At 40.6% G+C, this 18,880-nt stretch overlaps 1 protein-coding gene across 1 annotated transcript; it reads right to left on the reverse strand.

The window, feature by feature from the left end:
- Positions 1–17,384: 17,384 nt before the first annotated feature.
- On the reverse strand, positions 17,385–18,668 carry LOC112803256 (zinc finger A20 and AN1 domain-containing stress-associated protein 1). The gene has a single exon (XM_025846766.3). It carries the CDS (start codon positions 18,124–18,126, stop codon positions 17,623–17,625), a length of 504 nt encoding a protein of 167 aa, XP_025702551.1. The 5' UTR covers positions 18,127–18,668; the 3' UTR covers positions 17,385–17,622.
- Between the last annotated feature and the right edge of the window lie 212 nt (positions 18,669–18,880).

Raw genomic sequence — 18,880 nt, forward strand, 5'->3', positions numbered from 1 at the left:
GATTGCCACAAATGCCACTGTGTACTTCTTCTAAGATATCCTTAGTGTTGAACGTTGGCACGCATTTTAGTAATGGTGTTGAAATCCCTCTTTTGTATAAAGTATTATTTATGATGGTATAGTATTGTGCCTCCCGTTTTACTTCTTTGCCTCCTTCTCATCTGTAGGGAGGGCCTCTATTGTGAGGTAATTGATTATGGGGGTCATCCATCCCTGATCGCAACCTATTATGGCTAGGACCTTTTCTTCTTCTGAGATTGATGGCTTCTGTAGAATTTTTTGGATAAGGCTTCTATTGTTGCCTCTTGGTTTGGTGTTGGCTAGTTTTGAGAGTGCATCGACCCGAACATTTTGTTCTCAGGGTATGTGTCGAATCTCATACTCTCCGAATTGTCTGAGCTATTCCCTGGTTTTGTACAGGTACTTTTTCATAGTGGGATCCTTGGCTTGGTAGCTACTTGTTATTTGTGAGGTGACTACTTGTGAGTCGTTGAAAATGATAAGTTTTTGAGCTCCGACCTCCCTAGCCAGCTTCAAACCAGCTAGTAGTGCTTCATATTCCGCTTGATTGTTTGAGGCAGGGAACCCAAATTTGAGGGAGAGTTCGATCTGGGTCCCCTGGTCTCTTTCAATTATTACGCCTGCGCCACTTACTGTTTTATTTGAGGAGCTGTCCACGTATAGATTCCATTCTGTGGGGATTTTCGGTGTGTCCGTAAATTCCGTAATGAAGTCGGCCAGATATTGAGATTTGATTGCTGTCCGAGCTTCATATTGAAGGTCGAATTCGGACAACTCGACTGCCCATTGCAAGATTCTGCCTACCAAGTCTGTTTTTTTGTAAGATTCCTTTTATGGGCTAGTTGGTCGGAATTTTAATGGTGTGAGACTGGAAATATGGGCGAAGTCGTTGAGATGTTATTATGAGAGCGTAAGCGAACTTTTCTATTTTCTGGTAGTTCAGCTCGGATCCTTGTAATGCTTTGCTGATAAAGTATATGGGTTGTTGCCCGCTGTTGTCTTCTCGGACCAGTGCTGACGCTATTGCCCGATTTCCCACTGCGAGGTACAAGATGAGTGGTTCCCCTTCCCGTTGCGGACTTAATATAGGCGGCTGTCCCAGAAATTTTTTGAAGTCTTGGAAGGCTTGCTCGCATTCAACTGTCCATTCAAACTCCTTTCCCTTCCTTAGAGTGGCGTAGAAGGGGAGAGATCTTATTGCGGATCCCGCCAGAAATCTGGACAAGGCTGCTAGCCGCCCGTTGAGTTGTTATACCTCTTTAATACAAGTCGGGCTTTTCATGTCGAGTACAGCCCTGCACTTGTCCGAGTTTGCCTCGATTCCTCTCTGTGTGATCATAAAACCCAAGAATTTACTAGCTTCTACTGCGAAGGTACATTTTGTGGGATTGAGTCGCATGCCGTGTCGTCTTATGGCGTTGAATACTTGTGTCAGGTAGGATAATAACATCTATTTGTTTTGCGTCTTCACTAGCATGTCGTCTACGTAGATCTCCATGATCTTTCCGATGTGTTCCGAAAAAACTTTGTTCATTAATCTTTGGTAAGTGGCTCCTGCATTTTTAAGACCAAAGGGCATAACAATGTAGCAGTAATTTGCCTTTGGGGTTAAGAAAGAGGTTTTTTCCTGGTTGGGTGGGTACATTGGAATTTGGTTATATCCCGAGTATGCGTCCATAAAGGAGAGGTATTTGTATCCGGAGGAGGCATCTACTAGTGCGTCGATGTTTGGGAGCGGATAAGGATCTTTCAGGCAAGCTTTGTTGAGATCGGTATAGTCGGTGCACATTCTCCACTTCCCATTTGACTTCTCTTATGAAGCCTGCCTCCAATAGAGCTCGTACCTGTTCTTTCACCGCTTGGGAGCATTCTGGTCCTAGCTTTCAGCACCTTTGTTGTACCGTCCGAGATCCAGGGTAGACTGCTAGCTTGTGGCACATTAGTTTGGGATCTATGCCTGGCATGTCTGTGGCCTTCCACGCAAAGAGGTCAGCGTTGTCGCGTAGGAACTGTATGATGATTCTTTTATGTCCCCTTTTAGGAGTGTGCCGATGTTGGTTATTTGGTCCGGGGTGTTCCCGATCTGGATTTTCTCTATTTCTCCTTTAGGTTGTGGGCGGAGCTCCTCCCGCCTCCGAACTCCACCGAGCTCGATTGTGTTGAATTCTTCTCCTCTGCCTCTGAAGTTTAGACTTTCGTTGTAACAGCGGCGCGCCATTTTCTGGTCTGCCTTTACTGTGGCTATTCCTTCTGTGGTTGGGAACTTCATGCATAGATGTGAAGTCGAGACTATTGCGCTGAGTTGATTTAACGTTGTCCGCCCTATTAGGGCATTGTAGGCTGAGCTTACGTCAATGACGATGTAATCTATTTTGAGTGTTCTTGCTGACTTCCCTGTCCAAAGGTTGTGTGGAGCGGGATGTATCCCATTGTTTGAACCGGGGTATCTCCTAACCCGAACAGGCTGTCCGGATATGCTTTTAGTTCCTTTTCTTCCAAGCCGAGTTTGTCGAAGGCGGTTTTGAATAAGATATCAGCAGAGCTCCCCTGGTCTTTCAATGTGCGGTGAAGATTTGCGTTTGCCAGTATAATAGTGATCACCATGGGATCGTCATGCCCTGCCATGACGCCGGATGCGTCTTCTTTGGTAAAAGTGATCACCGGGATGTCGGGTGTTTCCTTTCTTTTCTACGACGTGGTATACGTCTTTGAGTTGTCTCTTGCGGGATGATTTGGAGATTCCTCCCCCGGCGAATCCACCGTGTATCATGTGGACATGTCTTTCTGGCGTCCGGGATGATCGTGCAGTTGGTCCAACGTCTTCTGCTCTTCTTTTTTTACTTTGTTCATTATCACGGGTGGCTAGGTATCGATCTAGCTTCCCTTCTCGTACGAGCCTTTCTATGACGTTTTTCAAGTCAAAACACTCATTGGTGGAGTGCCCGCGGATCCGATGGTATTCACAATATTCAGCCCGGTTTCGTCCTCCTTTTTTGCCTTTGAGTGGTTGAGCTGGTGGTATTTTTTCTGTGTTGCAAACCTCTCTGTAGACATCCACAAGGGACACCCGAAGAGGGGTGTAATTGTGGTACTTTTTTATTTTCTCTCCATGTCGATCTTCCTTTTTTCTGGAATCTTTGTCGTTATCCCGAGGGGTGAATCCTGCTTTTGAGGTCTTTCCTAATCGGGAGTTTTCCTCCATGTTGATGTACTTTTCTGCTCGCTCCTGTACCTCGTTCAGAGATGTGGGTATTTCTTTGATATGGATTGACTAAAAGGCCCTTCTTGCAGACCATTAATGAGACCCATGATGGCAGCTTCTGTTGGAAGGTTTTATATATCCATGCATGTTTTGTTGAATCTCTCCATGTAGTTACGCAAGGTTTCCCGCTCTCTTTATCTGATTCCTAGTAAGCTCGGAGCGTGTTTAGCTTTGTCCTTTTGGATGGAGAATCTGGCCAGGAATTTTTTAGCCATGTCGTCGAAACTTGAGATGGACCTAGGAGGGAGATTGTTGAACCATCTAATTGCTGTTTTTGTTAAAGTAGTTGGAAAGGCTTTGCAACGAACTGCATCTGAGGCATCGGTAAGGTACATTCTGCTTCTGAAGTTGCTGAGATGATGGCTGGGATCTGTAGTGCTGTCGTATAAGGTCATGTCTGGGAGTTTAAAGTCTTTTGGGATTTTTGTCTTCATGATTTCTTTGGTGAAAAGATGAATGGCCTCCAGATACAACCGAAAAGTAATACAGCGGGCCTTTGTCGAAAACGACCTTATCCTAATCCAAAACGATATAGGAACAACTCGACCTGGAGAAGGAAAGCTGGCAGCAAACTGGAAAGGACCCTTTCGAGTCATAGAAGTATTGGGAAAGGGCTACTACAAACTTTCCGAACTCGATGGGCGAGAGCTTCCTAGATCATGGCACGCCTGCAACCTAAGAAGGTACTATAGCTAGGGATGATAAAAGATCTTGGACATGGCACACTCTTTTTCCTGAAAAAGATTTTTTGACGAGGCGCCCCGGCAAGACCTACATATCACTCGACTTAGGAAATTAACTCCTCATGTATATTTGCATTTTTCTTTAATAAAATTTGTTCAGATTCTCCACAAATGCTCAAGTCGTATTATTCTGAAAACATTCATCGCCTGATTATAAAGCTACAGATCTACAAAACGTGAAAATCGAATTTACTGTGCGATCACGATAAAAACGAGGGCTAAAAGCCCAAATTCTACAAAATCGGCAAAGATGAAAACAGAATAATGCAAGAAGTTATAGAAAGTGATCAATAGAAAGGACCTGACGAGGACCTAATAAAATGGATTGCTATAAAATAACTTAAAGACTGGCCGGCACAAAAAGTCGGACCAGCCACAACAACCCAAGTTATAAGTAAAGCCCTGGAAAGAGGTCTGGCCAACCCTATAAAAGAGGATTACTATAACTTCGAAGAGCCCGACATGAGGAAGTCGGACTCCTACAAAAAGTTACAAAAGATAATCCCTGAAAGAGACCTGAACAAGGTCCAAGAAAGAGGATTATCAAGTAACTCGACAGGGCTCGACGTGACAAAGTCGGCCCAAAAAGATAAAGTTACAAAAGATAATCCCTGAAAGAGACCCGAACAAGGTCCAAGAAAGAGGATTATCAAGTAGCTCGACAGTGCCCGACGTGACAAAGTCGGCCCGAAAAGATAAAGTTACAAAAGATAATCCCTGAAAGAGACCTGAACAAGGTCCAAGAAAGAGGATTATCAAGTAACTCGACAGAGCCCGACGTGACAAAGTCGGCCCAGAAAGATAAAGTTACAAAAGATGAATCCCTGAAAGAGACTTGAACAAGGTCCAAAAAAGAGGATTATCGAGTAACTTGACGAAGTCCGACATGACGAAGTCGGCCTGATAAAGATAAAGTTACAAAAGGTAAAGCCTCAAAAGAGATCTGAACGAGATCTAAGAAAAGGATCACCTAGTAATGGAACAGGGACCAACATAAAGAAGTCGGATTAAAGCTACAAAAAGTTATAAAAAGTAATCCCAAGGGGTTACTAGAAATAACTCAAGAAAAGATCAACTGAGAGAATCAACCAACAGAGGAGAGATAACCCGACCTGATAGACCTCGACCTCGCCAAAGTCAATCAAAAATGTATTCTATCAAAGAATACTCAAACAAATAGCTAGCCTTAAACGGACGCTTCAACTAAGGCAAAAACTAAATGAGGAGCACAAAGACAATCAAAAGAGGTCGGATAAAATACACTCTGAAGATTCCAGGTAAATGCTAAAAGAAAGCTGCAAGCAAGCATATCACAAAAAACAAGGCAGTTACCATAAAACAAAGACTCAAGAGGCCGCTCGAAGCCAACCCCAAGAGCAAGAGAAACTATTTTGTTTTTCAAAATAAAGTTGCTAAAGTAGCAACTGGAGCATCCAGAGTCAGAGATCACAAACTTACAAAAATAAAGAGTTCAAAAGCCCACAAAAACCGGGCTATACACAAATATATCAGAAAAATTATCGAGGATCCAAAGGCTTCCTAGTAGCAGTATCTTGGGGAGAAGGAGGGCGAGTCTAAAGGGGAACTGCGTCCACTGTCCCATCATCCCGGTTCAAAATCTGGATGTCTGGATCAAATTCCGGCTGAGTAGCTTCAATTGCCGAGGTTGAGGAAGGCGGGACAACAGAGGCTTTGACGGAAGTAACTAGAGGAGGGACGGCATCATCATCATCATCGGGGTCGTCAGGGACAATCTTACCATCCCTAACAATATTATCCAGACTAATAAGGGAAAGGTCGAGACCTGGCGGGGCTTCAACTTCCTTTGATTTCGAACCAAAAAGGACCCTCTTTAGATTAAGGGGGGAAGCAAGAGAAAAAAGAGTTGTTGGTGCTGAGGAAGAGGAAGAGTACTTTGAAACAAACATGGGGGAGAACTTGGAAAACATCCATGAAGAAGAAGCTCACAACCATGCCAGAGAAGGTCTTGTGAATCATGCTGGGTAAGAAAGAAGAGTGCTAGGCTCTTACATCAATCCAAACCCAGGAAATTGTGGAAGTAGCATCCAAATTCCAACCATACATGCCAATAACTTTGAATTGAAACCCCAGCTCATCACCCTTGTTCAGAACAACTGCTCATTTGGAGAAAGTGCCCAAGAAGACCCCAATCAACATCTAACCACCTTCCTGAGAATATGTGACGCTGTGAAGTCTAATGGTGTTCATCCGGATGTCTATAGACTGCTTGTGTTCCCCTTTTCTCTCAGGGACAAAGCATCTAAATGGCTAGAATCCTTTCCGAAAGAGAGCTTAACAAATTGGGAAGATGTAGTGAACAAATTTTTGGCAAGATTCTACCCTCTTCAAAGAATCAACAGGCTGAGGGCTGAGGTACAAACCTTCAGGCAACAAGATGGTGAAATTCTCTATGAGGCGTGGGAGAGGTTTAAGGACTTAACAAGAAGGTGCCCACCAGACATGTTCAACAAATGGGTTCAACTGCACATTTTCTATGAAGGTATTTCTTATGAGTCAAAGAAGGCCATAGACCATTCATCAGGGGGCTCTTTAAACAAGAAGAAGACCATTGAAGAAGCCATAGATGTCATATAGACTGTGGCTGAGAATGAGTACTTCTATGCTTCTGAAAAAAACAACATTCGAGGAGTGATAGAGCTGAACCACATGGATGCACTGCTGGCTCAAAAAAAGATGATCACCAAGCAGTTAGCGGATCTTACCAAGAAGGTGGAAAAAAACCAAGTTGCAGCAGTCATCACTTCATTACCAACTCAAGAAGGAGTGAATGCAGGATAAGAAGGTGATTGGGAACAAGCCAATTATGTTGGAAATTCACCCAGACAGACCCATGATCCATACTCCAAAAGTTATAATTCTGGTTGGAGAAACCACCCCAATTTTGAGTGGAGAAACCAACAAGACCAAGGCCAAGACCAGAGACGCCACAACCACAATCTCAACAACAATGCAACTCACCAACATCCCTCATAGAGATCCTATCAACACCCACTTAATCACCTTTCTCAACCATCTAACCTCAACCCACTATCACCAAATGAAGATAGACTTTCCAAAATTGAGACTCTACTTGAAAGCATATATAAGGAAATTCAAGACAGTAAAGCCTTTCAGGAAGAAGTGTGATCCAATATCCAGAATCAAGATGCTGCCATCAAGAAACTTGAAACACAAATTGGCTACTTATTCAAGCAAGCCCTTGGCCACAACATTCACAGCAACACTAATTTAACTCCAAGGGAGGAGTGTCAGACTATCACCCTCAGAAATGGGAAGGAATTGAGGGAGACCTACAAGAAATCACAAGAGAAGAACTGGAATGAAAAAGAAAAGGGTCAAGAGGAAATGCAAGTCTCCACTCCTAAGTCACATCAAGAGGGATAAGTGCTGAAACCATGCTTCCCAAAAGCCCCATACCCCCAGCAATTAAAGAAGAAGGAAGAGGACAACAAATTCTCAAGATTCTTAGAAATCTTCAAGAAACTACAGATCAACATACCATTTGCTGAAGCAATAGAGTAAATGCCGCTCTATGCCAAGTTCTTGAAGGAGTTGATGACCAAGAAGAGAAGCTGGAAAAACAACGAAACTGTGGTACTCACCGAAGATTAGTGCCATCATCCAGCACAAATTGCCCCAGAAATTAAAGGATCCTGGGAGTTTCCAAATTCCTTGTATCATAGGGGAAATCACAGTGGAGAAGGCTTTATGTGATCTAGGAGCTAGCATAAATCTGATGTCCTTAGTAATGATGCGGAAAATGAGGATTGAGGAGGCCAAACCAACAAGAATGGCCCTGCAACTAGCAGACCGATCATTCAAGTTTCCTCACGGAATAGTAGAAGACTTAATGAAGCCACAAGAAAAGATTACTTCCCACTTCTCTTCATGGACCAGATGCTGGAAAGGCTTGCAGGACACGCATATTATTGCTTTCTAGATGGTTATTCAGGATATAACCAAATAGTGGTTGATCCAAGAGACCAGGAGAAAATATCATTTACTTGCCCATATGGGGTGTTTGCCTACAGGTGCATGCCATTTGGGTTATGTAATGCACCTGCAACTTTTCAACACTCCATGCTTTCCATCTTCTCGGATATGATAGAAAAGTTCATTGAAGTCTTCATGGATGGATTTTCAGTATTCGGAGATTCCTTTCCTAATTGCCTAAATCATCTTGCGTTGGTATTAAAAACATGTCAAGAGACCAATCTGGTCTTGAATTGGGAAAAATGCCACTTTATGGTGACAGACGGAATAGTCATTGGCCATAAAGTTTCTAACCAAGGTATTGAGGTAGACAGAGCTAAGGTGGAGCTAATTGAAAAATTACCTCCACCGAGTGATGTCAAGGCAATTAGGAGCTTTTTGGGGCATGCTGGCTTCTACAGAAGATTTATTAAAGATTTTTCAAAGATAGCCAAGCCCTTAAGCAATCTCCTTATGTCTGATACACCATTTATCTTTGATGAGAAGTGCATGCTCGCATTTGAAAACTTGAAAAAGAAGCTATCCTCAGCTCCTATCATCACCCCAACTGATTGGAATTTGCCATTCGAACTGATGTGTGATGCATCTGATTTCACAGTTGGGACAGTGTTAGGACAGATAAAAGAAAATTTGGTGGATGTCATATACTATGCCAGCAAGGTCTTCAATGATACTCAACGAAACTATACCACTACGAAAAGGAGTTACTGATAATAGTTTTTGCATTTGACAAATTTAGATCATACCTCATTGGTTCTAAAGTGATTATTTTCACTGATCACACGACACTTAAATATCTATTTGCCAAACAGGAATCAAAACCAAGACTAATCAGATAGATCTTATTGTTGCAGGAATTCAATATTGAGATTAGAGACAAAAAGGGCGTGGAGAACAAGGTAGCAGATCATTTATCCAGAATCCCTTGTGAGAAAGGTGCTACACATGATGCAAGTGTGAATGAGTTCTTTCCGGATGAGCAGCTAATGTTGGTTCACAAGGCACCTTGGTTTGCGGATATTGCTAATTTTAAGGCAGTTGGTGACTTGCCTCCTAGAATCAACAAACATCAAAGAAGAAAACTCATCAATGATGCTAAATATTTCATTTGGGATGAGCCTTATCTCTTCAAGAAATGCTCAGATGGGATCCTTAGGAGGTGCATTTTAGAAGAAGAGGGACGAGAGGTCCTGTGGAATTGTCATAGTGCTAGCTATGGAGGTCTTTTTGGAGGAGAAAGAACCGCAGCAAAGGTACTGCAATATGGATTCTTATGGCCCACTATCTTCAAGGATGCCAAGGAACTGGTGAGGAGCTGCAATGAGTGTCAAAGGGCTAGAAATCTGCCCAAGAGAAATGAGATGCCACAGCAATATATCTTAGAACTTGAACTGTTCGATGTCTGGGGGATCGACTTCATGGGACCATTCCCAACCTCATATTCGAACAAGTATATCTTGGTGGTAGTGGACTATGTATCTAAATGGGTGGAGGCCGTGGCAACCCCAACAAATGACAACAAGGTGGTCATAAACTTTCTTAGAAAGAATATCTTCACCAGATTTGGAGTCCCACGAGCCTTCATCAGTGACGGAGGGAGTCATTTTTGCAATAGACCGTTGGAGACCCTAATCCTAAGGTATGGGGTGAAGCATAAGGTTGCCACACCTTATCATCCCCAAACAAGTGGGCAAACCGAGATATCCAACAGAGAGTTAAAAAGGATCTTGGAGAAGACTGTGGGGGCATCAAGAAAGGACTGGGCGAAAAAGCTAGATGATGCTCTTTGGGCATACAGGATAGCCTTCAAAATACCAATTGGGATGTCCCCATATCAACTGGTGTACGGAAAGGCCTGTCACTTACCATTAGAGCTGGAGCACAAAGCCTTTTGGGCTCTCAAGATACTAAACCTTGACAGCACTGCTGCTAGTGAAAAGAGGGTCTTGCAGCTGCAAGAACTGGAAGAGTTTAGGTCTCAAGCCTATGAAAACACCAAGATCTATAAGGAAAAGGCAAAAAGGAGACATGATCTCAACCAGGCACCAAGAAGTTTCGAAGAAAGACAACATGTGCTTCTCTACAACTCCAAACTGGGACTCTTTCCTGGGAAACTCAAATCAAGGTGGTCCGGACCCTTTCTAGTCACAAAAGTCTCACCTTATGGACACATAGAAATCATGGAAGAAAGCTCAAAGAGGACATTCACTGTGAATGGACAAATACTCAAGCACTACTTGGATAGCATGGGGGAAGACCCCAAACAGAAGTATAATCTCAACTAGAGAAGCCACCGTCAAGCTAACGACGCTAAAAAAGTGCTTTATTGGGAGGCAACCCAACCTGAGGTAGTCTTTTTCCATTATTGTCTTAATAAAGGACTCAAGTAGAATTCTCCGTATTGTGAGGAGCTAAGTTTGGTGTTGCACACCAAAACCTCCCAAGGGTTAATGTGGAACTTTAAGTTTGGTGTTCCACCAAAAGACTCACCCTGAAGAGTGCATTGCAACCCTTCATTGTTAAAGCATCTGCTCTAACAAACAGAGAAACTACTTGACGAATGTTTAATCTCTAATGCATAAATTGCTTTTCTAATTCATAATTGTTTTTGAATAAAAGCACATGAGATTTCTGTATGTATTCAATTTGTTGAATTAGGCAAAGAACTAAGTTTGGTGTTCACACACTAAATTAAGTTCAGAAATTCACAAGCATACATGCATGCTAACTACTCTCTAAGTGCTTGGGGGAACAAGCAACTTCCAATAGTTTTATAGGAAGTCAATCAATCTCAGGAAGGAACCATACATCATCATCTAAGGAAGACATCAGGAGGTTGTATTGAACTATCTCTGAGTTATAATGCTTTAATTGAAAGTATGATTGAATATTGTTCTCAGGGATATCCATATTCTGCTTGTTCTCTCCCTAGTCACATATAAGTGTGTTGGTCTAGGTCCCTGTCTCTCATTTTCATCATGCTTACATGTATGCTTGTCTTTTTAAGTCAATTAAAAAGAAAATGTTATGAAAAACAAGAGTGGAGTTATCTTGTGAAGCAAATTCTGAATGTTTGTGGTAGGGTCATTGATTAGCTAAGTTGGTTTACCAACAAGGTGTATAGGCAACTATATGCTCCAATTCACACGCTTGAGACACACCCTATGAGACTAACCAAATAATAAGATCCCAATAAGAGAAGAGAAAGAACAATAAGAGTTTGAAAGGGAAAGAAAAACAATAAGAAATAGGGCTAGACACCAAGGGCTTGAATATTGAGGCATGTGTCTGTGGTGTTCCTGTGCAAGGGATATGCTTGGATGAATAAGCTCTTAGGGGTGCCTTATCACCTGGTAACTTGGGTTAACTAATTCGGGATTATCAGCTGAAAGTCCACTATCAAGAGCAACCTTTGCTACAGAGCACTTAGTAACCCAAAGAGGTGCTGGACACCAAGGTCTCAAGAAAGAAAAAAAATAACAAACCATGTGCCTGTGGTGTGTATGTATGGGGAAAAGAGACTTGAGGGAGTAAGTCCTTAGGGGTGTCTTAACACCTAGCACCTTGAACCAACTGGTTGGGAGTGTTGGCTGAAAGCTTATTGATAAGTGGATATTTTATATGCTTTTTGGGGGTAATTTCATGTAGTTTTTAGTATGTTTTAGTTAGTTTTTAGTATATTTTTATTAGTTTTTAGGCAAAATTCATATTTCTGGACTTTACTATGAGTTTTTGTATTTTCCTGTGATTTCAGGTATTTTCTGGCTGAAATTGAGGGAGCTGAGCAAAAATCTGATTCAGGCTGAAAAAGGACTGCTGATGCTATTAGATTCTAACCTCTCTGCACTTGGAATGGAGTTTTTGGAGTTACAGGAGTCCAATTGGCGCACTCTCAATTGGGTTGGAAAGTAGACATCTAGGCTTTCCAGAAATATATAATAGTCCATACTTTGCTCGAAGATAAACGACGTAAACTGGCGTTTAACACCAGTTCCATGTTGCATTCTGTCATTGAACGCCAGAAACAGGTTGCAAGTTGGAGTTAAATGCTAGAAACAGGTTACAACCTGACGTTTAACTCCAGAAACAGCCTAGGCACGTGAGAAGCTCAAGTCTCAGCCCCAGCACACACCAAGTGGGTCCCAGAAGTGGATTTCTGCACTATCTATCTTAGTTTACTCATTTTCTGTAAACCTAGGTTACTAGTTTAGTATTTAAACAACTTTTAGAGATTTATTTTATACCTCATGACATTTTAGATCGAACTTGATACCTTTTGACGGCATGAGTCTCTAAACTCCATTGTTGGGGGTGAGGAGCTCTGCAGTGTCTCGATGAATTAATGCAATTATTTCTGTTTGCTATTCAAACAGGCTTATTTCTATCTAAGATGTTCATTTGCACTTCACTATGATGAATGTGATGATCTGTGACACTCATCACTATTCTCAATCTATGAACGCGTGCCTGACAACCACCTCCGTTCTACATTCGAATGAATGAGTATCTCTTGGATTTCTTAATCAGAGTCTTCGTGGTATAAGCTAGAATCCATTGGCAGCATCCTTGAGAATCTGGAAAGTCTAAACCTTGTCTGTGGTATTTCGAGTAGGATTCAGGGATTGGATGACTGTGATGAGTTTCAAGCTCGCGAGTGTTAGGTGTAGTGACAGACGCAAAAGGATCAATGGATCCTATTCCGACATGATCGAGAACCGACAGATGATTAACCGTGCGGTGACAGCGCATTTGGACCATTTTCACTGAGAGGACAGATGGTAGCCATTGAAAACGGTGATCCACCAACACACAGCTTGCCATAGAAGGAACCTTGCGTGCATGAAGAAGAAGACAAGGGGAAAACAGAGATTCAAAAGACAAAGCATCTCCAAAACTCCAACACATTCTCCATTACTGCGTAACAATTACTCGTTTCCTACTCTTTCACTTTTTACAATTGAAACTAAAGAACCCTATTGGTATCTTGACTAAGAATAATAAGATAACCATAGCTTGCTTCAAGCCAACAATCTCCGTGGGATCGACCCTTACTCACGTAAGGTATTACTTGGACGACCCAGTGCACTTGCTGGTTAGTTGTGCGGATTTACATAGTGTGAGTGTAATTTTCGTGCACCACTTATCATAAAGAGTCGCCCTCTCACAAAGCACTTAGCCTAAAAAGAATACAATAAAACCTGGAAAAGAAGGGAGGATCAATAAATAGGAAGTCTCAAAGGATGCAATCAAGTGAGTGTTCAAGGGCATGATGAAGGCCTGAAAACCAGTGAAGGAATGAACCTAAGTTGCTATGCATGAAACCCTATAAACCAGGGATTTGAATATAATAATTATTTGTTTATCTTGTTCTTTCATTCATATTTCCTATGTTTCAGTACTTGCTTAGGGACAAGCAAGCTTTAAGTTTGGTGTTGTGATGTCAGGGCATCTAAGCTAGTTTCATTGACCTTTTCTTTATTGTTTTAGGGTAGTTTCATGCATTTTCTTAGTAAATAAGCAAGTTTTGGATGAAAATACACTTACACCTTGATTCAAGCAATTATTGTGAACTTTATATGATTTCATGAGGATTAGGCAGGAATTGAATGATATAATTGATGATGCATAATCTCATGACTTGAAACAAAGCTTTGATGCACTTTAATTGCTTGATTTCAGGACAAAGGAAGCTAGAAGGAGCCACATTAGCAGCCATGTTAATCTAATTAACGTGACCACTAACGTGAGATGGGGACAAGCTTGTAGCGTTAATGGAAAAGGTGATCACCAATAACGCCTTCGAAGCCATCATAGCCCACGTTAGTTGCCACGTTAACTACATTAACGTGGTAGCTAACGTGGAGGAAAAGAGGAGCTCCAACATTAGTGGTAAAAGTGAATGCCACTAACGTTCCACAAAGGAACAAATTAAGCCACGTTAAGAGTCACGTTAATCTAATTAACGTGAACTCTAACGTGGGATGAGGAATCAATTACCAACGTTAGTGACACTCACCTTTGTCACTAACGTTGGACCAACCCAAGAGTGACCACGTTAGTGGTCACGTTAAGACCACTAACGTGAGAAGTAACGTGGAGCTAAGCATGATAAACCAACGTTAGTGACACTCACCTTTGTCACTAACATTGGAGATGGCAGTCACTACCACGTTAGTGGCCACGTTAGTCCAATTAATGTGAACTCTAACGTGGGAAAGGGGGCCGTTTGGAGCGTTAGTGACAAAGTTAAGTGTCACTAACGCTCTCGAAGCTTAGGCATACCCACGTTAGGCGTCATGTTAGTTATACTAACGTGAACTCTAACGTAGGAAAAGGGGGCAAAGAGCAACGTTATTGGAAAAGGTGAGTGCCAATAACGTTTGCGAAGGACCAAGAGGCAACGTTAGTAGTCACGTTAATGCCACTAACGTTGAAGTTAACGTGGATCATTTTGGGTTGAAACGTTAATGAAAAAGGTGATCGTCACTAACGTTCTCGAACCCACATTTTCACTTAACATTAACACCACTAACGTCCTAACTAACGCCCATGCCTAACTCACACTTTTCTGCAAAGAAAGTTGAGCCCACTGAAGATTGTAACTGCTTCAACACAAGATCAAAGGCCCATATCCAAGACTTGAAGAACTAACAAGAAGATCAAGAAGAGTAGTATATATAGGAGTAGTTTTGAACTAGAGAGAAACTTGTCACTTTTGGAGAACTACACTCTGTATATTTACTTTCTGCATTTTCTAGTTTTGGGGAGAATGTACTCTTCTATACCACTTTCCATTTCCAGAGCTATGAACAACTAAACCCCCTTTCATTGGGTTAGGGAGCTCTGTTGTAATTTGATGGATCAATTATAGTTTTTATTCTTCTTCCTCTTTCTTTTCTCTTGATTTACTAGAAAGCTTTCGATCTTAATTCAATTGGTTAGTTGTCTTGGAAAAGAAACTCTCCATAATTGGATCTCCTCTGAGCCTTGGAAAAGGGATGAGAAGATCATGCTAGAAATGCTTTCTCATGTTGGACCAAATTGGGGTTTGGGCGGATATAGTGACATGTAATCCTCCCAACATTTTGATTTGGAAATACATGTGGTATAATCAGTGACCATATTTCATCTCTTCCCATGAGCAATTAAATCAAGGAATTGGACAATTGTTCAAGTTTAGAGAGATTGGGTTGCCAAGGAATTGGGATCCAATCATCTAAGATTGCGAAGGAGATCAATGAAGCATTGATTGAGGTAGAGATGAGAATGAACTTGATCCGAAGAATGCAACATCTCCTAAGTCCAAGGAATCCCCCATTTCTGATCTTACCCATTCTCTTTACTTTCTGCTATTTATCTTTATGCTCATCTCCCCAAACCCCCATTTAAGATTTTGCAATTTATTTTCTGTAATTTACTTTTTCGCCATTTAATTTTCTGCAAATCTCAACTAAATTTCTGTTTAGCTCAACTAGCACACTCTTCCAACTAAAGTTGCTTGATCAATCAATCCCTGTGGGATTCAACCTCACTCTATTGTGAGTTTTTACTTGACGAAAATTCGGTATACTTGCCGAAAGAAAATTTGTTGAGAGACAAGTTTTCGTGCATCACTTAGTCTCGAAACCCGAGTAAGCTCCGGCACCGGTGCATTGGCCCATGAAACTTCGAAATCAGCCCTAAGATCTTTATCGCAATCGCCAAAAAGAAAAGAAGCAGCAGATTAAACTCAAATAGATGATTTTTTGTAATTTTAAAAAAATTACCTCCGCGATAGCACCGATGGCAGGAGATCTCCATTCTATTCACCGGTGTCGTCAACTTGCTGCCAGCTGCTGCTGTTTCATTGACGGTAGCAACACCACTTACCATTGTCGCTATTCTTTCCCTTCATTGTTGCATCAACAACCACCGATATTATTCTTTATCTTTGCTGTGTTTACCTACTCAATCAGAGAGCGAGAGAGTGTGAGAAAGAGAGAGGAGAAAGAGAGAACACAAAATATTAACACTTGTTATATATTACATGATAAATTTAAAATTCAAATATCCCATAGTGTTAATATTGATCGTCCTCCCTACGGTGCGTTTTCAATGGCCAAGCCCGACCTAGTCTGTAACTGCGCCACCACCTTCCCACCGTGAGTCCCTCCTGAACTGTCACTTTATGAGCACCGTCTTTGTTTTTGTTGGATATTTCTTCTAAGTTATATGGAAGTATCTTTATTTTAGGTGGATGTGTCTTTGAGTTATATAAATGTGTCTTTATTTTAGGTGGTGCTTAGGGTGGGGATACTAGTGGAGCTGTGTGCAGTCTTGATGAAAGTGTTGTTCACAGCTATTCGACAGTCCAAGAAAGGAGTGGGTCGCATTTTCGTACGGATGTGTCTTTATTTTAGGTGGATGTGTCTTTATTTTGGGCGGTGCTCAGAGCGGAGATACGAGTGGAAGTGTGTGTGGTCTTCACGGAAGCGTTATTCGCAACTATCCGGTAGTCTAAAAAAGGGGTGAATCGCGTTTCGGACGACGCAAAGATGCCAGTGGTAATTATTCAAAATTTTTTTTAAAAGATACAAAATCAATAATTATTAACTATTATTTAAAGTTGACTAGTTAAAAACTATTTATCTATATTTTTTCAAAAAATAAATAAATAAAACTCTCAAGCAAAACATGATATAACAAAAGTCTAGAATTGTTTTTTCGAATAAAATAAAAAATATTACTTTATTTTTACGAAACAAATTATTGAGATTATATCCTAAAATCTAACTTTTTTTTATAGAAGCAAGTTGGCTGTATGAGACGAATTTTACAAAATTCACAAAATTTGTTGTAACTTCGACGAACTTTAAATTCCTAAATTTTGCAACTGCTTCTGTGTTTTTAATTTGAAAAAAATATATACTATGATCAAAATATTTAATTTTAAAAAATTTTAATTTGATTTAATTTGAGTAAAAAAAATTGAAAAGTTAAATATTAAACAAACAATAAGCACGACTTTTTCAACATGACCCATGATAATCACATTCATTATCATCATTTAAAGGAGTATACAAAAATATATAAGAATATGCAAGAATAAACTGTATTTAAAAATAACTTTCTAAAAATAAACGATATTTAAAAATGACTTTTTAAGAATAACAGAAATAACGACAACTTTATGAATTTAAAAAGTTCGGCAAAATCCGACGACCTTGTTCCCATAAAAAGAAATAGTGGGATTCCGAAAATTAAAATTTTAATAATTTTTTGTAAAATAATATTTTTTATTTTATAATTTAAAAAAATCCACAAGAGTCGAGAGGATAACCACCTTGAAAACCAAACAACAATGACTTTTGAAATTGAACAGATGTATCAAATTCAACAATTCATGTCAAATTCATCAATTCATTCATCAATTCACCCTAAAACCCCTCACCCAGCCCAACTGAACCTACCTAAATCTCTAATTCCTAAACAGAGCTATCAATCTAACCCCGTAAAATTCTCAACTGGTCTAAAACAAAGAGAATTGATCAACCCATCATAATACAAATCCAATTAAGAAAACTAAAACTTATCGAGCTTATCTGCTTTCACAACAGGATTAGCCTTGGAAATCGCGTCACGTCCAACGCCCTTGAAATCAAACGGACAATCGTGTCTCTCTGGATAACGGTGAACCCCGCAGAACGTCGCTCCACACTTGCAAACGAAACCCGTCAGCCCAACCTTCTTGTTGCAACCACGGCACCGGTTCGAGGGCTTCACGGGACCGGAAGGCGCTGCTGCGGCAGCGGAGGAAGAAGGAGGCTCCGCCGTAGGAACGACAGAGGAGTCGGTGGTGTCCGAAGAAGGAGAGGACCCGGAAGCAACGCAGCCATGGAGAAGGGTTTTCTCAACGACGACTTTGGCTGAAGCGGCACGCTGTTCTTCAAGAAAAAGATCTCTGAAGCACTTGGAGCAGAGGTCTCTGTTGCCGGCGGTGCCGAAGAAGCCGCAACCGTTAGCGCATGGTCTTGGCTCCGAAGGTTGGTAGCTTGTGCTGTTGTCGTTGTTATGCTCAGGAGCCATTCGATGAAATGCTTCAGTGACCCAAAAAGCGAAAACGGTGGTTGTTTATGTTTCACTTGTTTGTGTTTTGTGTTAGGGTTTCAGAGAAAAAGAGAGAGATATTTGAAGAGTGGGAATTACGTGACGATGGTGCTAATTTATAATGGCGTATCGGAAGAATCTACCCCGGATTTTCGTGTGGATTTGAGATAAAGATGTTGCTGATTTGCTTCCTACCCCGCTTTCTTTTTTTATCTTTTAAATGTTTTAATTTATATTTTAATTTTTTGTTAATAGGGAAAGATTTTAATGCCGGGTTCGGTATTCTACATAGAGATTACTATTGTGTCGTCCATTAAGTCGGTTGTGCTAGGAACAGTTTATTCGTTAATTTTCAAATCTTTAATGTGCAGGAATAATTATCTTACAGATACATTAGTGGTAAGATTTTATTGAAGATTTTATTTTAATTTATTGTACTATGAATAATACTTTCATTTATAACGTTCAAATATCTAATCCAATAAACAATTGCGGATTTTCTTTGTATCCAATCACAATCATATATTAAAGAATAAATTTGACTACATAACCATTCATAATTTTCGTAAATGCATCAAAATAAAATCGTATACTATTATAATTATGAATGTATCTTTACTCAACTACTTATTAATCATGTGTTGGTATATAGATAAATGTTGTAAAATAAAGTTGTAAAATAAATATAAAATAAAGAAGTATGAGTAAAAGATTTTAGTACTATAATTACTAT

This window comes from Arachis hypogaea, chromosome 1 (genome assembly GCF_003086295.3).
Source record: "Arachis hypogaea cultivar Tifrunner chromosome 1, arahy.Tifrunner.gnm2.J5K5, whole genome shotgun sequence".
Classification (NCBI taxonomy): Eukaryota; Viridiplantae; Streptophyta; class Magnoliopsida; order Fabales; family Fabaceae; genus Arachis; species Arachis hypogaea.